General features: G+C 53.2%; 1 protein-coding gene across 7 annotated transcripts in view; it reads right to left on the bottom strand.

The window, feature by feature from the left end:
* The window catches only part of CFAP100 (cilia and flagella associated protein 100), a 66,026-nt gene that overhangs the window by 24,517 nt on the left and 19,857 nt on the right, over positions 1 to 21,652 (bottom strand). For 3 of the 7 annotated variants that reach the window (XM_070576424.1, XM_070576431.1, XM_070576425.1), the window contains exons 3-13: positions 21,524 to 21,601; positions 17,815 to 18,117; positions 17,540 to 17,640; positions 16,354 to 16,546; positions 14,851 to 14,918; positions 14,612 to 14,775; positions 14,313 to 14,393; positions 12,959 to 13,134; positions 12,579 to 12,611; positions 12,370 to 12,496; positions 2,799 to 2,993 (exon numbers count right to left, since the gene is read on the bottom strand). In XM_070576424.1, coding sequence (XP_070432525.1) covers positions 2,799 to 2,993; positions 12,370 to 12,496; positions 12,579 to 12,611; positions 12,959 to 13,134; positions 14,313 to 14,393; positions 14,612 to 14,775; positions 14,851 to 14,918; positions 16,354 to 16,546; positions 17,540 to 17,640; positions 17,815 to 18,117; positions 21,524 to 21,601 — 1,519 coding nt within the window. The remainder of the gene's footprint in view (positions 1 to 2,798; positions 2,994 to 12,369; positions 12,497 to 12,578; positions 12,612 to 12,958; positions 13,135 to 14,312; positions 14,394 to 14,611; positions 14,776 to 14,850; positions 14,919 to 16,353; positions 16,547 to 17,539; positions 17,641 to 17,814; positions 18,118 to 21,523; positions 21,602 to 21,652) is intronic. The other 4 variants (XM_070576429.1, XM_070576430.1, XM_070576426.1 and 1 more) reach the window with 3 other exon arrangements.

Below are 21,652 nucleotides of genomic sequence, written 5' to 3'. Positions count from 1 at the left end.
TGCCCGTTTACCATTCTTTTTCTAAGAGCCACTTTCAGGCCTCCTCTGCCCACCTCCCTGTCTAGTTTTGGCCCTGGCCCTTGTCCTTGATGGCCCCACTCACAGCTGTTGTGACGCTCATGGCCACCTGTGACTGACCCCGAGCACCCCACAGGGGTGGGTACCGTCCCAGGCCAGCCCACAGGGGCACGGGAAAGGCTGTGTGGTCTTTGAGCACAAAGCATGTGCCCCGGAAGGCCCCACTGGGTGGGGACCTGACCAAGGCCGACATCCGAACATGTGTGACCGCCCCGCCTGCCTGCTCCAGCCTGGGCCCCTGCCCTGGACATGCAGGTGCTGCTGGCTGGGGACTGTCCCAACACAGGACCTGGCGGTGGGAGCTCCAGGGCTGAGGGGCAGCCTAGGCAGAGTAAGCATGCATTTCTAAGCTCTTGGAGCCTCCTTTCAACACTGAACTGGAAATAACAGTTCCCACCGGCAGGGCTAGCAGAGATCCGAGTTAGCCTGCTGCAGCAGTCTGGCCCACTGATGGTGGTTGGTCTTCTCCACAGGCATGCCCGTGGTGCCTGAAGATGCATGTGAACTTGGAAACTGGTCATGCTCGGGTCCCCTTCTAGCACAAGAAGCATCAGTTCTGGGCACGGGAGTCTGAGTGTGCAGAGCACCTAAGAGGGACGCCCATATGCATGTGGAGCTCAGGAAGAAGAGAGGACAGAGCCATGGGAGCAGGTGGCCAGGCCGTCATAGAGAAGGAAGGACAGAGCACGGAGCACCTAAAGGATGAGCAGAAGATACAAAGCCCATGAAGGAGAGGGAGGGGAGAGAGAGAGGAGAGAGGTGGGGGGCGCTGGAGGAGAAAGGGAGGGGAGGCCCTGAGCCCTGGGCCACCCACCCTCCCATCCTCACCAGCATCAGCAGCCTCATCCAAGCTGATCAACCGTAAAGCTTCCAGAAGGAAGCATAGGAGAATATTTTAGTGACTTGGGGAAAGATTTCTTAAGTAGGATGCAAAATGCAGCAATCATAAAAGCAAAGATTGGTACACCGGACTCTAAAGATAACTTCAAGAGGCTGGAGAGAGAACTTCAACAAGGCAGGATGCAGAGGGGGTGAAGATAGTCCTACTATGCTTATTTCAAAAAGGACGGGCCTCCAGAATAGAGAGAACTAAGAGAAAATCAGAAGAAAAAGGCCAATGATCCAAAGAACAGACAAAATTGAACAGATGCTTCACAAAGGATATCCGAATGGCCATCATATTTGTCATCATGAAAATGTCATTAAAACCACAATGAGACACCACTCCACCCCCATATTAACCTTGTCTGGGTTTTGATGTGTTTTTTGGCTGAGGAAGATTGGCCCTGAGCTAACACCTGTGCCAGTCTTCCTGTTTTATTTGGGCTGCTGCCATAGCATGGCCGCTGATGAGTGGTGTAGGTCTGCACCCCAGAACTAAACCGGCAAACCAGGGCCACCAAAGCGGAGTACGCCAAGCTTAACCAGTACGCCCTGAGCCGGCCCGGGGGTCTGATGTTTTGACGCCTGGGGCCGTGCTGACCCTGGAGAGATGTCCCTCCCAGGGCTGGATGATTCCTAGAGAGAGTGGCAGACAAGTCTTTGAACATGCCTTTCAAACACAAACCAACCAATCCTGAACCCACACCCAAGCTCACCCTCAGGCCACCAGATAACTCCGTGCGGAGCCCGGAAGTCACTCAGACCAGCTAGTCCTAGGCCTGTTTGCTGCTTCACTGCTCCTTCCCGCGGAAACCACAGCAGGGGCTCCGCCCACAGCCCCCGCCTCAGCCTCCTGACCACCTGGGTGCTCCCCCTCGGGCTGGCCAGCTGGCGGGCCCCTTCTCTGGGGCTGCGAGTCACAAACCACCTTTTCACCGGGCGTTGTCTTCTGATCTCTGGGCCTCACTGAGCCTCAAATTTTCTACCAACACACGGTTTTCAAACCACCCTGCCGGCATCCTGAAATGAAGGGATTGCGATGCCGTGATGTGCGGAGGCTGTGGGGCAGCTGGAGCTCTCCGGCTGCGGCGGGAGTACAGCACGGGGCAGTCCCCGCGGGGAACGTTCATCAGCAGCTACTGAAGCTACACGTGCGCGCGCCCATGTGCCCGCGATCCCACCCCTGCTCTGACACCAACAGCGCTCGGGCCCAGGACAGTGCTCACACACGGGGACAGGACTGTGCCACAGCTTCAGGCACAACAGCCATGGTGCGAAACCACCCCGATGGCCCCAAGAGGAGCAAGGACAGAGATGGGGGCTTCTTCACACAGTGGGGACGAAGAGCAACGGTAGGAAGAGGCTGGGCGGCCGGGTAGTGGGCATGAGTGAAGGCAGAGCCAAGGGCTCCCTCCGTGCTTCTCAGGGCCTCAAGTCTCAGAGCCCAGAAAGAGCCCAGAAAGAGGGGCCCAAACCGTGGTCACCCTCCTGGGGTGGGGCTGCCTGGGAGCGGGCATGAGACCGTTCTGGGCACTGGGAACATTCTACATCTGGTCTGGGTGTGCTTACACGGGGATATAGGTGTGTAAAAATGCAAGTGTTCACTCCAGATGTGTTCATTTTGTGATATGTCGATAACTTCTCAACATAAGAGAAAAAGTAAAAGAAGTAAAAACAAAAGTAAAGTAAAAGAAAAGAAGTAAACAAGTAAAACTAAAAGACCTAAGTCTGATCAGCTTTGCCAAAACTTCGCGGCCTCTGCAGGCCCGGACCCGAGGGTGGACTCTGGAGCCAGAGCCCAGGGTTCCGACTCCACCTGGCTGTGCCTGTTTCCTTGCCTGTCACATGCTGGGGCTTGGCGGGCTGAGCTGGAGGAGTGAGATGACGGGGTGGAGGCTGGCTGGGGGCAGGAGGAGGTCTGTCCTGTGGCACTCATCACGGCTGGAGAAGACAGGGTGTTCTCAGCGGCACTGCGGGAAGAAATCCAGAAGATGTTTGAGAGGTCCTTGGCTGTCCAGTGGGTGCTGGAGGAGCTACAGGGTGACAAATAGAAATGGCAAGCAGTAGGAGATATTGGAGTACATGAGGAAGCCATTTGGTGTAAACCTAATTCGGCCTGACCTTGTTTTTCCAAAAGAGCCTGACCGTGGCCATTGAGCACGCATTGTATATCTGCTTTAAACATTTCCTATGGCAAGAACAAATGCCCTTAAGATAATGGTGCAACTTCCCTCCACCTCCCAACGTTGGCATTTCCTTAAGGATTAAGCATCTTTCCTTAGGCTAGGAACTGATTGCTGCGCTCACCTGTGACCACCCAGCTCGAGACAACAAACTTGCTTCCTGCTGTGGTCACTGAGACAGCAGACCTACCTGCTGTTTCCATCAATCGCTGTGTGGACAGAGCAGTCTCGCGACTATTGCGGGAGGGACATTTCAATCATATGTGAAACATCCTGTTCGGGGGTCTGTAACCACTCTGTGCACCCCACTTCTTTGGTGCCCTCTCTTCCTTCGGGAAGAAAGGCCCCGGGCCATGGTTCTCACATTTTAGCTCAGAACAAACTCTCCCAAATCTTCATTTATAGATTGGTTATGGATTATTTCCGTCGGCAGGGGCAGCAGTCACTGGAGCTGGAACCTGCCCCCAGAAGAAAGCCTGGCCCTCCGCAGGAGCCTCCGGGCGATGGTGGAGTGTCAGGCGCTGAGACCATTCCACAGGGCCAGCAGATCCAGCCCTGAACCCCTGGGACGGCGGAGTTGCTGTGATAGCTTGGCTAGGTCAGACATTCTTGATGTTTCCATGAAGGGGGTTTTAGGTGACATTAACAATTACATCAGTAGACTCAGAGTCAAGCAGGTGACCCTTTATCTCGTGGGTGTACCACATCCGATCAGCTGAAGGCCTGAACAGAAAAGACTGACCTGCCGGGAGAAAAGGGCCTTCTGCCAGTGGACTGCCTTCGGACTCGCACAGCGGCAGCTCTTCTCTGGCCCTCCAGCTGCCTGCTGCCCCAGACTGTGGACTTGCAGCCCCGCAATCGCAGGAGCCAATCAGTCTCTCTCTCTGCCAGGCTCCCAGGGAGTCTAGACTCCAGCAACAAGTCAGCGCTCTGGCAGCGGCCCTGGCACTGTGACAGCCAGTGCCCACTGGCCATCTGGGCCTGCGGTCAGAGCCTTCGCCATGTTCACATACTGTGAATATCGCTGCCACCTGGAGGCACCAAGGGGCCCCGGGGGAGCTGGAACCCTGGCTGAGAAGGGCAGCACCACGGCTATATTGCGGGCTCAGCTCCCAGTCAAAGGATGGTCACAGAAAACCGCCTTTGCTCCTACTGAGCTCAAATCCTAGGGACACACCGGGTCTCTTTTGACCTACAAAACATCAACTTCAAAGGTCCAACCTCTTATTTGCATAAAAAGGGCTGGAAGGGTTTGCAGAAGATAACCAGGCCCCCCTCCCCTGCGCCCCCACAGCCTGAGGTCAGCAGTCTGGGTGGGGAGGGGCGGGAAGGAGTGCCGGGGTGGGGGGCGCGGGGGGGGGGGGTTGGGGGGGTGGGGGGGGTCAAGTCTTCTCAGTTTGCACCTTTCTATAGAGTTGTGATTTTTGTGAATGCATTATCTACCCAAAAATTAAATTAAAACCATTTTCAGTGGAGGAGGAGAAACTGGTGGTGACCCAGTTACTGGGGGAGCGGAGGCGGCTCTGGCCTGGTAGGCCGAGGGATTTGTAAGCGGGGTGGAGGGGACAGCTTCGCACTGGTGCACAGGTCTGTTTGGGGTTTCTATGTGTCCCTCATCATGTTTTTAAAAAGATTTAAAAGTAACTGTCACACTTGAATCTGGGTAATTTTATATGAAACCCGGACTTCCTGCTTCTTTTGAAGGCTCTGGGGCTCTGGTCCCTGTGCTGTGGATCAAGGCTGCCCCCGGGAGAGAAGCCCAAGGCATCGTGGCCTGCAGGACCTATGACCTGATTCGTGTCTAAAGTTACACGACCACACAGTAACCAGACGCTGCCTGCACTGACCATTTTAACGACTTGTTACATGATCTTTCCTTTTCTAGTAAAAATAACTCACATATCTAGGCCTTATAAACTTAGCCCTAACCCTCAACACATGGCAGCTTGTCACTGCCCACGGGCCCTGTCCCCGTGCTGCAGCTCTTCACTGCCCATGGGCCCTGTCCCCATGCTATTCTCTAAATAAAGGAGCACTAATACCAGATCTTGAGAATTCGAGATATCTTTCTTTCAACTCCTCAGCCTGCCGAGCCCACATCATTTCTTCTGGTGGCCCGTACAGGGATCTTGCTTCACTGCCTTGTGAGCTGAAGTTCTGGTAAGTGCCCTTTTCTTCTTTGTGCCATCCTCTTTTTCAAGGATGGATGTAAATTCACGTCTCCATCAGGAACCTTTTTGGACAGCAGTATGAATCCACATTTGCTGCCCATGGCTACTCTATGGGGCAAACCGTGGCATTCAGCCCCAAGAGAACCAGTACCTTAAGCCTGAGGGTGATGGAGAATGAATTAATCCATTCCTTCCTGACTCTATCTCTAATGTATAAATTTTACGTGGGCATGGGCCGGCCACTTAAGTCATTAGGATGGTCGCCAATCTCCAAGACTCCTGTGGAAGATTTCTTTTCCTCAGGCTGGATTGGAATCCCTCCCTATGGCTCCTGACCACACTCTGAACCGTGGGAAAGTCCCAATCAGGACTCTGGTTCAAGGAAAGTACCGAACTCTAACGTTTGGTTGAGTATGGGAACCTCCTCGTGGGAGAACGGCTCCAGGACACAACTGGGTAGAATATCCCCTAGACCGGTGGAAAATTCTTCAGTTTTTCTCTATTCTTCTTTTACCTCTGGGACCATTCACCAGGCACCTATTACTGCCAGGCAGAATATGGAAGGTATACAGGGATGCAGTGCAGGGGGACGCCCCCATCACCCCTTGCAATAGGAATCCTACAGAAGGAACAATAGGTAGGACGCTGCCCTAGGTTCTGGAGGGATTTTCAAGGTAATGGACCCTTTTCTTTCATCTCTCTTCTTTTGTCTTTTTGCATCCTGGGACCACGGGAACTTCTAATTCCACTCCTAAGGACTCACCTTTCGGTTGCCTTTTAAATAACTCGGCAAAATTTGATCTACAAGATCTAAAGAAAAAAAAGACTTTTTTACTGTAATACTGTTTGGCCTGAATACACTCTGAATGAGGAACAATGAATGGCCCATGAATGGCACCCTAAATTCTAATAGTATTTTTCAGCTGGACTTCTTTCGCCGCCTCCTGGGAAAATGGTCTGAATTCCTCATATTCAAGCATCCATGGCCCTGAATCAAGATCCTGGCCTCAGAGTGGTTTGTCGCATGTGTCTAGCTTCCCCTTTATCTGGGGTCCTTCCGCTTACAGCAGGGTCATCTGGGGTCCAATGGGACTGTCTGGGCGTGCACTCAGGGTGGGAACAGTTGTAGGACTTTCTACCCTGAACCTGAGAACTAGTTCACTGGTGTCTGGTTTTTCTGTGTGTCTGTGTCTGTGTCGGTATATAACTTAAAATTGGCTGTTTGGGGACTGAGTTTCTCAGTGATTCTAACAAACTATCTTTAGAAATTAACTTGTTGTGGCTACCTGGGAAAGGCCCCCTAAAAATGGAGATAACTGTAAGTAGCTGGCAAGATAACCTGGGATAATTTAAAGTTAGTCGCCATTTTGGACTCCTTTTGAGCTTTGCAACGAAGAAACGAAGAAATCTTTCAAGAGTCAAAGGCTCCACCACTGGGAGCCCCACCCTGGTTTCCGGGCCTGATCACCCCCGGGAACCTAAGTGGGGTGCCCTCTCTTGGCGGTTAACCTGTTGAGTATTTTAGGTGCCTACTGAGTCAGTTATGAGGATAGGAGGCCTGTGATTTATTCTGTGAACTGGCCTGCTGGGGTTGTGTGCCCCAGCACAGGAACTGCTGTGTGACCCTGTAGTCATTGACCTCCCCGCCTTCCAAGGACACTGCGCCTGGGCCCTACTTGAAGGAATGTGTCTGGGCTCGGGGCCAAAGATGCCACTTCGGCCCTGACTCTAAGGCACAAGTTACAAAGACTATGTCCTGCGTCATGTTCCTTGTCTGGGCTGGCCACCCCGATGGGCACCTGGCTGGATTTTAGAAACATCCCATCCATGGGAACAAAAAAGATAGAAGCACCCCATCCATGGGAACAAGAAGAAATGACTCAAAGTATCCAAATGTCTGAAACCCTGAGTCAGAACCCAGAGAAACCTTAGGATAAAAGGGAGTCCCAGGCACAGAACAATTGGGAGTCTCACTGAGCAGAGGATGCTTTACCTCAGACCCGGACAACCGGCATCCTGCCCGCCGTACAAACTATCGGGACTTCCCCAGCTGATTGTGGTGTGGATGTTGTAAGCACTGATTTGTTGTTCCCCTTTATCCCTGCTCCTCGTTCTGTTTCCCTTTATCAATAAACTCTGATTGCTTAAAGAACCAAGTAGCCTTGGAGGTGCCTGTCATTCCTTGCCCTTTGTGGCTGCGGGCAACAGACCCTTATCTTGATAATCGTTGGGAAGAGGCCATGAGGGTGAGGCCTGATCCCCTCTTTTCCTTTCTTTGTCTGTCTCATTCGTCACCTCCTCTGTTGTCACCAAGTTGAGCTTAAGTTCAGGCTGGACCTGAGCAGAACCTGGACCTTCTGTAAAATTGACAACTTGATACCCTTTTGCCAGGGACTTAACGCTGGCACTGAGAGCCCCAGCCCCCAGCCAGCTCCAGGCCTTTGCCTCCTTCCTCCTTAGCTCAGCTTGTGCTGGCTCAGGGACTAAACGCCCCGGCTGAGTGGGACTTGAATACATCTTGTAACTATGTTGGCACTCACAGTCGGGCTCTGCACCCTTCTCCAGCCCGCTGTCAGTCAGACACTGATGGTGCTTTGCCGCCATGGGGAGTGCCCCAAGCATCCCCAGAGACTCACCCCTCGGGTGCATTCTGACTAATTGGAAAGAAACACTTTCAGCTGGATGGGTTATGCCTCAGAAACTCCATCTGAGAGAAAACCTGAGTGGTTTCTCTGTGCCTTTATGATATAGCTGGACAGGTAGGTCAACCCATAACGTCACTGGAGTCACAGCCCAATTTCTGAGAAACCAAGAACAAGTGTCCTTAGAAAATCCTTGTAAGACTGGAAATGCAGCTCTAGAGGCGGTTCAGGTTCTACCCAGTTCCCTTATCTCAAAAAGGATTATCATGTAGCCTCTCCAGAAACTTTTATCTAGCCCCACCACTAATTCCTAAGACTGAGGAAAGAAAAAGGAAAAAGGAAAAAACAGCCATAAGCGTGCCCTTGCCAAAAAAATCTAGCATCTTAAGTGTCTTCTCCACAAATATTAGTAAAAAGGCTCAAAACAAAATTTGGGTTCATAACTGGTGAACTTTGTATTACTGTACCTGAGTCATGGCAGTAATTTTTAAAACAATAGCTGTGGAGACTTTGTAAGTGTGCCTATACGTATGTTATATATGTACGATATTTTACCTCCGGATGGTATAGCCAAAATTAAGAGCTTTGTTTAATTGGCTTAAAGTAAGCACTTACATAAATTCTAAACGTAATAGAAATTAACCCAAATGTCCTTCAAGTTAACATGATATAAATTAATCTTTGGTAACTGAAAGCTTATTTAAGTTTGAGTAAGTCTACCTAAAAGATAGAGATCTATGTTTTGTTAAGATAATTTCCTATGTTCAGAAGGACTGAAGTAGGTCTCTCAAGATTTTTTGACTGTTTTTGTTGTCATTTTGAATAGATAACTGAGCATGTTTTGCAGTGAGCATTGTTTCCTATCTGAACAAGTGTTTTAAAACCTTTTGATATTTTTGGAAAGCCTCCCCACAAAAAAAATTCAAGGCCTGAATAAAGGCTTTCTTTTGACCTGGAAGAAGGAAGAGAATTTCTCTGAGGACTTTCAGAGGGCCCTTGAGACTTCTCAAATAAATTTATTCTCTCTTTCTCTTCCTATAAAGAAGAAGATACTAAACTTATTAGGCTTATTTGGTATGTTAAATTACATGGGAAACATTGTCAAACAAGTGATGATAAGCCTTCTTAGGTGGTATTATGTGGATAAATGCTATTGATACAAACGTTTTGAAATTATGTAATATTCCTAAAATTCTGATCTGTCCTGGTCATCACCCATAATTCTAGTTATTATCTTGAAGTGTTGTGTGTCACAGAAGTAGCCAAGTTTCTTTGTCAATTGCCCTTTTGAGTCTTTTGTCACTTGCAGATAGTTGCTATTTTACTCTGATGCTTTTTGCTTTTGCAAATATGTTTCATTTTCAGAGAAATTCATGGAAAGGATTCTGACACAGGATTCTAGAATACAGGTTTCTGATAAACTTTCAGATAGTAAAACTGAACTGGGTAAGAAATTACAGAACTCTAACAGAGAAACTGATGACTTCATAAAACTGCTAACAGAAGATTAAGCTCAAGAATCAATTACACAGGGCTGTATGAACTGATGAGGATGATTGTAATTTATATGACTTTTGTTTGAAATATTGTTGATTTTTTGATGTTTCATTTTGTTTTCTCAGATTTAAGGAAATCTTTTTCTGTTTTCTCTTAACTATGACTTATAGCAACTTGGTGAAATTACACCTTTGTGAGCAGAACTGAAACATTTATCTTTTTCTTCCTGCCTCATCTCTCCAGAATTTGGAAAATTAGTGAGTGAGTATGGTTATTTTCATGGCAATATAGTTATTTGCATAAGTTCAATAAGAATCTGTTCTCCTTATAACAGGATATATTTGGAAACATTGGTTATATAACCAAGGCTTTGACTGGAGTGTCATATTTGAGAGAAACATACAGACTCAGATATGACAATACAGCCCATGAGGAATAAGGTTGACTTTCTGGAATAAAGCCACCTGGAAATACTGGCCTGGTACCTTGTTTACAGGAATTCCAGCAATCTTACCTGGTAAGTAAGGAAGGTCACTTATCTGGCAGGTGCCTGGAACCTCAAAATGTTTTGGGGGACCTTGAGAACAGAGGAATCCACCCAAATCTGTAGGTATTGCAAGCAAAATCTTGATGACAAGTCCTCGGCTTGGCTTTCCTGGCCTCAAGGGGCCTTTAAAGTTCAATCTGAGATTCCTCATAAAAAATTCCAGCAAAGCAGATTTAAAAGAGCCTATATGATTAATTGTTATTCTTGCTACTCTTATGTAAATAGTTGGACCAAGATTTATTGAAACTACACTTATTTTGCAAACCAGTTAATCTTAACTTGGCTATATTTTGTAAAAAAGTGAGGGTGATTTTAGAGAGAAAAATTATGTTTCAGTAGGAGCTATAGTACACATTCATGGGTATTAGATTCTAGCTCTTCTCTTCTGCAAGATTCATCTGTTACTAATCATAATGTCTCCTTGTGGCCATCCGTCTCTGACACCTGGGAGCTCCCTGGCCACAATCAAACCTTTTCCTTCAACTCTACTGCCCAAATACTAACTAGATTTGCCGTGTCACAGGTGGATCATAAACAACGAGTTCCTAAGGTTAAGTCCCCAACCTATCAATACACAGGATGGACTATAGCAAATTTGGGATGAATACATTTGGCTCACTCCTACTAGTGGTCAACTCAGTCAAAAGGCCACTCTATGTTGGGAACAAACCAATCACACCTGTGATACGTGGCCTGATAGCATCTGACTTATGGGACAAATTCCCTGTCATATGTGCTCTCATATCATAGCCTTAAAAAATAGTGATTGGTTTGGGACTGACTGGAATAGATGGCCCAGCATATGTTGGTTACTCCTACTGGCACTCAATGGTTATGTGGCTCCAACTTATGGCCTTGGCTGTCACCTGGATGGATTGGACGATGCACCCTAGGCTTTGTCTGGATGCAAGGTAGAACTACATTTACTGTATCTCCTCCTGCTAACCTACCCAACCTGCAACAGCGCTGGACCTGCTCTGTCTCCCACCGGCATGACCACCTTGCCTCAATTTTCCTTCCCCAACTAGAAATCAAAAGTGTCATCTGGCACATGGAAGCCCTAAACAAATTTACCATGAAGGCATTAAATAATATGCAACATAGCCTTTCACTGCTTGATTTAGAAGTATCCCAAATGCGTAAGGTGGTCCCCCAAAACTGATTGGCACTGGATGTCTTGACAGCAGCACAGGGGGCACTTGTGCCATTATAAAAACTGAATGTTGTGTCTATATTCCTGCCTACCATCAAAATATCTCTGGCTTCCTATCTGATATGAGCCACCAAATTAAATCCTCGTCTGACCCTACCCTATCTCTAAATGATTGATTGAACTCCTGGTCAGGTCTTGGTCTCTGGACTACTATCAAAGTTTTATTCATTGGGTTAATTATATTGCTTGTATTTCTTACTATAATTTGTTGTCTACTTCATTGTTTGTCTTCCACATGTCAACTAAGTTTTACCTCCTGGATCACTTCTCGTCAAGTGATTCTCTCATTTCCCGATGATCTGTAGACCTTGTCAGCCTTGGACTCTGCAAGTGCAACCGTCTGGTTCACTGAACTTCCTGCCTGTACCCCCATGGCCCCATTTAGGGACACCTCTGTGACCTTGTACAGCCGGAAGTAGTTACAGGAGATTGACCATCGTCCATATCCCCAAAGGATTTTGGGGCCAAAGGGGGGACTATAGGATGTGGATCAAGGCTGCCCCACGGAGAGAAGCCCGAGGCGTCCTGGCCTGCATGCCGATCTATATGACCAGATGCATATCAAAGTTATAGGACCACACAGTAACCAGACCCTACCTGCACTGATACCATTTTAATGACTTCTTACATCATCTTTCCTTTGATAAAAAATAACTCACCATGCCTTATAAATTTAGCCCTAACCCTCAGCATGGTGCAGCCCTTCACTGCGCACGCGTCCTGTCCCCATGCTATTCTCCGAATAAAAGAGGACTACTACCAGACCTTGAGAGTCCGGGAAATCTTTCTTTCGACTCTCGGCTCGCTGAGCCCGCGTCACTTGGGCCAGCACTTCCTCGGATGGTGGGTGTGTGCCGCCCAGTTCCCTGTGCCACCTGCCCTCATCCGTTCACATTTACTGTCCCACTAGCACCCAAGTGGACCGCCCCAGGCTTAAATTTACTGAATCAGGCAGAAATAAACCTTTGTTTAGGAAACGTCTTGATTTTAGGGCTTAAGTCAGCCAGTGGACCCACCAGGTCGGAGCAGCCCCTCCTCACACTCTCCCCTGAGGGCCTGGGCCCATCCTGGGCATCCTTGCCCTGGCACCACTGGGGAGCACTCCTGACCAGGGCCCCCACCTCTGCGCCCACCCCCACCCCCCCCACCTACTCACCCTTTGGGTTCCAGCCCACTAGTCCCGCTGGACTGGCTGCCTGACTGGAGGCTGGCGTTGCTGGACAGCATCTGCCCCAGCCGCATAACCTGCAGAATCTTCCAGGGCTTCTTTGGGCCCTGCCCGTCTGGAGGAAGCAGAGGAATGGTTTCTACATGCCACGGCCTGTGGGGGGCGTCGGGAGCCTCCAGTCTGGGACAGCCACGTACCTCTGGGGCTGGTCTTGCCCTTGATCCCTGGACCTACAGGAAGTAAGGGAGGGGTCCCAGATGGCCTTGGCTGGAGCCAAGGCTCCAGGGACACTGCTTGGGGGCACAGGCTTCCCTGGGACCCTCCCAACTGTCTCCACCTCAGCTGTAGGAGGGCGGCGCTGGGACGAAAGCCGCTTGGGCTTGAGCTGGGCCACCCCCTCTTCCCGGAGGGAACGCTTTAGCTGAGCCACAGTGACTTGGGGGCAGCTGCTGCCCTTGGCAGGGGCTCTGCCAGGTATGGGAGGGGCCTAGCCTGTGGCCTGGATACCTCTGAGGCCCCTGCCAGCTGGGCACAGGGTCGAGGGGGACCCGGGGAACTGCCTTCTCCTTTCTGCTACCTTTGTCCCCTAGTGTGGAGGACAGAGTGCTGTCTTTGGAGGCCTCGGCCCTCTCCTTGGCCTTTTTGAGAGCCAAGCACTTCTGCTCTTCCAGCCAGTCCTTGGGCGACAGCTTGTACAGGAAATCCTTGTAGGCCTTGTAATGCTGCAGTGTGTCTTCGAATTTGGAGATTTCACTAGATTTGAGGAGGGAGAAGGTAGGTCAGGCTCTGCCTGCTGGGAGTGTCACCAACTAGTTATCCCGAGGAACTCAAGGGTAGGTGTGGAAGCATTTAACTATTTTCCCAAATTATTGGTTTTCCTTTTGTTATGTTCAGGAGATGCCATCACCAACCTCCCTGAACTGGACCAGGCCTCGCCACGAGAGCCACGCCTGTGACCTTTGCCTTATTTTTAGGCTACAGCTCTCCAGGAGGAGCGTGGGCCTGATTGCCATCACCTGCAGTGTACGTGGAATCACGTTTTCCAGCTGAGCTTGTGCAAGAGGATTCCCACGTCTCCACTTTAGAATATTCATTCCCCGTCCCAAATAAACGTCCCTCCTTCCCTTTGTTCGGGGACACGTGACTCCTGAAATGATCCCTCAGGGTCTCCTATTTGCCGCAAATACACTTTACTTTGTAAGACAACTACTTCTGGTGGAGAGTCTGATTTAACTCGCCCCGAGGGAACCCACTTTGGTCTCAGTAACAGGAGGTCCCTCCAGAGGGGACGGCCTCTGCACCCCGGCCAAGCTCAAGGTGCTCCTTGTTCTCTGGGGGACAGGCCGAGGACAACAGTTGTGCTGGGGGAAGAAGGCCGCCCCACAGAGGACTGACGAGGGTTAGAGTTCCCAGAGTGACAGCCCTCTGTGACTTTTGAGCTGCAAGTCGACCAGGACTGTCTGCCCCTCTCAGGGTGGAGCCTGCCTCCTGGTGCTGTGGCCCTGGGATAGTCACTGACTCTCCTGGCCTTGGTCACCTCATCTGTAAACTGGGCAGCAGTATCCCACAGGGCTTAGGTTTTAGAGGGAAAGTGATAAGGTTTGTGTTGTGCCGGGCTCCCTTTGGTTACGGGAAAAGTGATGGAGAGAAGTGGCGGGACAGCCTAGGGTCCAGGTTGCCCTCTGACCTCACTTTTTTCTTTTCTTTCTTTCTTTCTTTCTTTCTTTCTTTTTTTTTTTGCTGAGGAAGATTGGCCCTGAGCTAACATCTGTGCCAATCTTTCTCTATTTTATATGTTGGTCCCCACCACAATATGGCCATCAATGAGTGGTGCAGGTCTCCACCAGGGTCTGAACCCGCCAAGCTGGCATCTCCACCGCAGAGTGCACTGGACTTAACCACTAGGCCAGAGGGCCTGCCCCTGACCTCACCTTTTGATATTCATGATCTGGGTGGTCAGGTCTCGGATCTCGATGATTTTCTCCACCTTTGCTTTGGTTTCCTTCTCAGCCCTGGGGGGTGGGGTGGGTGCAGGGAGCCAATCGCACACTAACAGGGGCATCTACACCGCCCTCAGGCCGGGCTGGCGGTGGGGGAGCTGCCAGGGGCCCGGGGCAGGGGGCGGGGGCGGGGGCGGGGCGCGGCCGGCTGGGTCCAGGCAGGGGTGGGTGGGCTGCACAGGCCCGGGGGACGCGAGGCGGCCCGCCAGCTGGCCCGGCCGCGGGCTCACGCTCTCAGGGCCTGCACGGAGCTGCGGTCGTTCTCCCGGAGGAACTCGTCGAACAGCGCCGCGTCGTTCTCCAGGGACCTCTCGGCGCGCTCCAGCGCCGCCTCCTCCTTGGTGGCCAGCACCTCCAGCCGCTGGATCTCCCTCCGCTTCATATCTAGGGCGTACTGAGGGCCACGGGCGCGGGTCACGCTCCTCGCCGGGCCAGCCCGCCTGCGCCCCGCGGGCGCTGCCCGCCCTACCTGGATGAGGAATGTCTGCCGCCTCTGGCCCATGTAGCTGCTGATGCTCTCAGACCCCAGCGTCTTCTCTGCAATGAGAGGAGGGAGGCATCTTGGGGGCCGCCGACAGCAGGACAGACCTGGGTCCCCGGGAAGGCTGGGCACACGGTCGGTCGGGGCCAGCCAGCCGCTCCTGTGCAGTGCTCTGCTGCGAGGCCCGGGTCCTTCCAGGGACCTGGGAGATGGAGCGCTTTGTCCCCCCAGAAGCAGAGAAGGCTCTGCTGCTCTGTTACTTCTCCATGGCTGGAGACGGGACCAGGTGGGAAGTCCTTCCATGTCTGACTTGAGCCTCTCTTGCTGCAACACGCTTCTCACCTGGAATGAGACTCTGGACACCCCTCACCCCGGAAGTTTCACCCAACTGGGCTTGACCACGAAAGGCCAGTTGGCCAGGACCGGAATGAGGGGCGGAGAGAGAAGTGGGGCAGCCTGATCTCTGCGTGCGGCGCCCTAAGCCCCGGCTGAGTCTGCACGGTCCCGGTTCAAGCCAGGCGGGAGGAAAGGAGAGTGGGCATCCGGACCACCCACCGGAGCCGGGCGGAGAGGCAGCGGCGGGGTCCAAGGGCCGCGGGGCCTCTTCCCCGCCCTTTCTGGAGAGGCAGGTCTGGCTGCTCCCAGCTCTGGAGAGCCCGCAGCTGCGGACAGGCCCGTGGAGCCGCACGGCCCCGTCCCTCCAGCCCCGTCCTTCCCGGGGACGCGGCGCGGTGCAGGAGGCCCGTTTTGAGTGCGGACACTCGGCAGGGAGCCCGGCTCGGCCGCCTGGCTGGCCTCGGGGGGCCAGCTCTGCCCTCAGGAGACGTGGCTCCTCACTGGAAGTTAAAGCTGGGACACCGACGACTTTTGCGCCCAGACCCGCTAGGTCCAGCCTCCCGCCTCCCGGCGCCACCCGCCTCTCCCAGGGCTCAGGAGGGGAGGGTGGAGGCAGACGCGCCGACGGTGCCCGCTGCTCCCCTCGGGCCCTAGGAGCTCCCGGCTCCTCTCCGAAGGCGGGCCGGGCGGCGGGGGGAGGCTGGGGCCTGCACCTTCTGTTCACACCAGGGAGCCCGCAGTCCCGTCGGGCCCAGGACGCTCGGCCCCGACGGCCGCTCCCCAGCTCAGTGATCTTAGGCGTCCCCGTCGGGGCGGGCGGGAGGTGAGCGTGTGGCCGGGACTTCAGATTTGCTACCGGCGCGCACTGAGTCACACGGCTTTTCCTCCCGCGCGCAGAGCGGTGACTCCCACAGCCCCCGATGCGGGAACTGTCCTCGGCCCGAGAGGACCCGCCCTGCGCAGGGGTGGAGGAGCTTGCCCAGGACCGCAGGCACGGCGCGCTGCAGTCTCTCGGCGCGCGGGGCGTTCAAAGGCCTTTGGATTTGCCATCCACGGGCACTGGGCTTGGGACGCCGGGCGGCAGGGGTCGCACACAGACACAGCCCCGCCCCGCCCCGTCGCGGGAGCCCCTCGGGGCGCGGGCGCGGACGGCACCTCTGGTCATGCAGAGCTTCCAGGCGGCGCGCGCGTGGCAGGTGCGCAGCTGCTCGGCCTCGGCGCACGCCGCCAGGTCCTCCATCTCGTCCTCCAGCTGCAGCTGGCGCCGCAGGCTCGTGTGCTTGGCCGCCACCTCGGACGCGTAGGTCATCTTCTCGTGCACCCGCAGCGCTTTCTTCCGCTCCCGCTCCTGGGGGCCGGCGGGGTCGGCGGGTCAGCGGGGTCCCGCCAGCCTCGCCGTCCCCTCCACCCCGCCCCGCCCCCAACCCGGGACCAGGCTCCGGGGCTCCCCGAGGCCCCGGATTCGCGCGGGCGGGAGGGAGGAGTGTGAGGGTGGGGGGCTGAGGAGGAGGCGGCCAAGCGGAGCCGGGCGGGGAGACGGGCTCCAGGCCGCCTGCGGGGAAGGGAGGCCGAGCGCGCGTCAGGGGGTCCTGTGCGCGGGGCCCCAGGTTGAGGTGGACAGGGTCGGTTCAGGGAGAGGCCAGGAGTGTATCCCAGAAGCACTGCCCGGGCTGGCAGCTTCCCAGGGAGGGTGCCCACTGGGCGATTCTCCCTGAGCCGGGTGATCCTCCCTGAGCAGGGTGCTGCGGCGCTCGCCCTGGGCGCACAGACTCTCGGGTTGGGAAGGCCAGAGAGCCCGTGTTGGGGGCAGGCAGGCAAGGGCAGGGGTCAGGGCAGCCTTGCCACTCCCAGGCATTGCTGAGGGGCACGCATGTGCACGTCACACACGTACATGTCTGTGCGCTTATCTAGCCTCCAAGAATGCCAATGAGAGGGCACTGCAAGGCTGGTGCAGTCTAGGGGGTTTCCTGGAGGAGGTGAGACTGTCCCTGAGGTCTGAGATGGACCTTGAAGGGCGGGGGTCTCAGGAGGGAAGACATCTTGTGTGGGGACAGCAGAGGCGAGGCATGCAGCTGAGCCTGTGGCCACAGCAGCTCCGAGGAGGCCCCCAGGACGAAGGTCCAGGACCAGTGCTGATGAAACTGGATAAGACCGTGGGACGGGCCAGAGTCCTGAGTGTCAGGCAGAGTTTAGAGTTGATTTTGCAGGAAATGGTGAGTCATTGACTATTCTAGAGTGAAAGAGTGAGCTGAGGAAAGTGCTCCTCTGAGAAGGGCAATCTGGCTGCTGCCTGTGTGAGGGAGGAAAGAGCTAGGGGAAGGCCTCGGTCCTGAATACTCACTGCGCGAGACTTATTCCGTTCCTGATCTCTGAGCAAGAAGAAATCCACGTCCCCAGATATGTGGAAAGGATTAGCTGAGCGGTCAGGAGCAATCTTGGACACTAGGGAGGGAGAGACCAGCCAGCTCTTCTAAGTGGTGGTCTGTGCCTCTGGGGTCCCAGTGCCCTCCCAGCCAGTGCGGAGTTTCCGTGAACGCATGAGCGAGTGGCAAATGTTCTCCTGGATCCAGCTGTGCCTGAGGTCCACCCCTGGACCTTCCAGCTCCATTAACTCACCTGGTTTAACCTCGTTGGACTTGAGTTTCTGTTCCTGGCATCTGAAAGAGGCCTCATGGACACAGCCCTCCTGTGTCCTAGACATCTGCTCTGTCTTGGCCCATGGTTCTCTTTCATTTAGTTTTAGGACCCTACTCCATGGAGGAGGGAAGTGGCGGAGCCGGCTGGCGGGGTCTGCTGACTCTGGAGCCGAGGCGCCGGCCGACAGTGGCAGCGGCAGTGGGCGCTCTAGGTTTTGCAGGAGTCTCCATGGGCCTCCCAGGGGGCTGGGCATGGGGGCAGGGCAGGCAAGGTCCCTGAGGCCTGGGGAGGCAGGGCAGGAATTTGGGAGGTGCAGCCTGCTAAGGACTCCAGTTCTGCTGCCCACCACCCCCAGGGGGAAGGGAGAGGTTCCCAGCGCTGGCTGACAAAGGGAGGTGTGGTGAGCTGAGTGATGGCCTCCACGGATGACTGAGGCCCACCCCCCACGCCCGTGACTGTGCTCCTTTGTATGGTAAAGGGGACTTTGCAGGTGTGATTAAGTTAAGGCCTTGAGATGGGAGATGATCCTGCATTATCCAGACGGGCCAATGTCATCACAAGAGTCCTAAGAAGAGGGAACAGCAGGGGCAGAAGCAGGGTTGGGGTGATGAGATGGAGCCTAGAAGATGCTGCACTACTGGCTTTGGAGATGGAGGAAGGGCCACCAGCCAAGGGACACAGGGAAAGGAGGGGAAACAGATTGGCCCCAGAGCCTTCAGAAGACATGCAGCCCAGGGCTACCATGATTCGTGCCTGTGCGACTCACTCCCACTTCTGACCCCACAACCAGGCATGAGGCCCCTGCGTGTGCACCATTTGTTACAGCAGCCACAGAAAGCGAGGACAGACATTTACTGGAAACCTCTGGGCGAAATCTGGAACATTCCCCCCGAGACCAGGAACAAGGCCTGGATGCCGATCTTAACACTTCTGGCCAGTGTTGCAGGAAGGCAGGAAAAAGAAAAGTATAGGATTGGAAAGGTGGGGAAAATAATGTCATATCAAGATGACATGATTGTATAGTGGAAAATCCAAAGAATCTACAGAGAGATGGTTACAATCAGGTCAGAGATGGTTTATAGATCTTATTGTGAAATGAAAATAAAACTCATAGAAGATGCAATGAATGGATATCTTGATGACCTTGGGGGTCAGAAGAGGGTTTTAAAACAGGCAATAAAAAGGACTAATCATAAGGAAATGATTAGTAAATTGAACTACATTAAAATTAGGAACTTTTGTTCATTAAGAGAGTGAAAAGGTGATCCACAGAATGGGGGAAGGTATCTGCCATCCTTAGAACTGGTGAATGACTTGTATCTGGAATATGTAAAGAGGTCCTAGAAATCAGTAAAATAAGGAGACAGACAACCCAATAGAAAAGTGGGCATGAGACAGGATCAGGCACTTCACAACACAGAGTCATCAGTGGCCCATGAACATAGAAACACCAGGGGAAGGGAGAGCCTACGACACGTCCAAAGGACCAGGTGACATTAAAAGCACCGACAATGTGCCAGTGTTGGAGAGGACACACACCTGTTGGCGGGACTGTGAACTGTACAATTGGTCTGGAAACTGCTCAGCTGTGGCTCCTAAAGATGCACCTACGACCAGCAGCCCCACTCCTTCCCGCACACTCAGGGGGGCAGGCACTGACAGCCCCACAACGGCGTGTACAAGAATATTCACAGCAGTATTATTTTTAATAGCTAAGAACTGGAAGCAAACCAAATGTTCATCAACTCTAGAGAGAATAAATGCATTGCTGGCGTATGCACACAGTGGAAGACACATAGCGACAACGAAGAAGGGCCTCCTGCTCCGTGCGTCCCATGGGTGTGACGCTGAGTGAAGAAGCCAGGACCGACAGGGCGCAGCGCATGACTCCATTTGTACGAGGATCAAGAGCGGGTAAGATGACTCTGTGGGAGAGCCGGACATCGACTTCCTTTGGGGGAAAGGGAATTTCTGGGCAGATGAAAATGTCTTAGGTGGGGAATGGACTGGAGGCTACAAAGTTGAATACACGTGTCAGAACCTGTCAGACTGTACCCTGGAGACCTCTGCATTTCACTGTAGACGAGTTACACCTCGTGGAGAAACCAAACCCAGCCGACACCCAGCCCCTCCCCCTTGAGGTGACATGCTTCAGCACAAGCATCCATGTGTAGAAGAGACTGGGATGAGTGGCCGATGGGAACCTGCGACGGTCAGGTGGCCGCATGGCCGACAGGGAGGCAGCTAGATAGAGAAAGTAACGGCCATGGTCAGTGCACCGTCGGAGGCGGCTTCCTCAGAGAGGTGGTGGACAGCACACGGCCCACCTGGGAAGGACTCTGGACAGAGTGGAACGTGGATCCGATCAAGCACGGAGGGTTAAGGTCCAATGAAAGGAGATGTGGGGAGCAGAGACCCAGTTTCCATGACAGCGCCAGGCGCAGACAGACACAGACGTCCCGGGGACCTTCCACAGCATCACTGGCACAATTCCTCAGCTAGTCAAGGCACAGGAAATGAAAGGACATGGGGAGGGCTGTGCTCAATGAAGAGACACTGGAGATGTTCACATCCCATCTGAATCCCGATTAGAATGAAGCTTCTGCAGGGAGACATTTCTGAGAAGATTGGGGAAGTCTGGCGAGCTTCACTGTGGCTCGTGAGAGAACATTCCTCTGTGTGAGAAATGCACACTGAGGTGCATAGGGATGAAATGCCGTCTGGAGTTTACTTTAAAATACTCTGGCAAAGACCAAAAAGAAAAAGAGAACAAGGCTAGATGAGACGAAGGTGGCCAAATCTTGACTGCTGTGCAGTCTGGTGCCGGGCACGGGAGTCTCTGGACTTAGTCTCTACTTCAGCAGGCTTGCGTTTTCATAATCAAAAGAAAGAGGAATCGGGGGTGGAGGCGGGCTGAGGGCTGCCAGCCGGGCCTGTGAGAGACAGGCTCAGGGAACGTGCGCACATCTGCACACCTCTGCAGGAGGGTCAGACCCTAAGCACAGGGCTGGAGGGTGGGGGCACGGCGGGACCCAGGAGGGAGTCAGGGAAGCTAAGGCGTGGAGCACAGAGGAGGGGCTCAGAGGAGAGAGGCATGCAGCTAGCTGCCTACCCTCCTTTCTCCTAACAGGTGGCAGCCATGTGCCTAGTTGAAAAGCTACACTTCTCAGCCTCCCTTGCAGATATTGATGGCCTCATGACAAACGGTATGTAGGCAGAAATTGTTGGGTGGGGCTTCTGGGAAGGGTCTTTTCCCAGAGATGGTGGAGTTGGCAGGTGGGCAGTTTTGCCTTTCCCTTTGCTCCTTCTCCCTGTCTGGAATCAGATGCGATGGCTGGAAATGCAGCAGCCATTTTGTGACCATGTGGCAACCTTGTGACTGAAAGCCCTAATGATAAAGATCTTGGAGCAGAAAGACTTGGGACCCTGGATGATTTTGTAGAGCTGCTGTTGATGGAGCCTCATGGAGCCCTGGACTGCCTCCTACATTTCCCATTACTGGAGGAAAAAGAAATCCTATTTTGTTTATGTTCCTGTTATTTCAGGTCTCAGTAACCCAGTTCCTAATGGAAACAGAAGCACTTCCTCCACCCTTTGCACTGGAGACTAGGTCTAAAGGCATCGACGGGCTGAGGGAGAGAGTTTCCCTCCTGCCAACTGGGACTTCAGCTCCCAACTCCAGGGTTACCTTTGTCTTTTTTCACATGTCTCTTTTTTCCTTCAATGGTTGAAGAGGAACTGTTGTCTGCGGATTCCAGGCTGTTCTCTGGGGAGACACAAAAGTGAGGCCACAGCACGTGACTCGCCAGCTCATGAC

Source organism: Equus przewalskii, chromosome 15, assembly GCF_037783145.1.
Source record: "Equus przewalskii isolate Varuska chromosome 15, EquPr2, whole genome shotgun sequence".
Taxonomy (NCBI): Eukaryota; Metazoa; Chordata; class Mammalia; order Perissodactyla; family Equidae; genus Equus; species Equus przewalskii.
The sequence above is the reverse complement of the archived record's forward strand: the minus strand, read 5'-3'. Positions and strand labels throughout refer to the sequence as shown.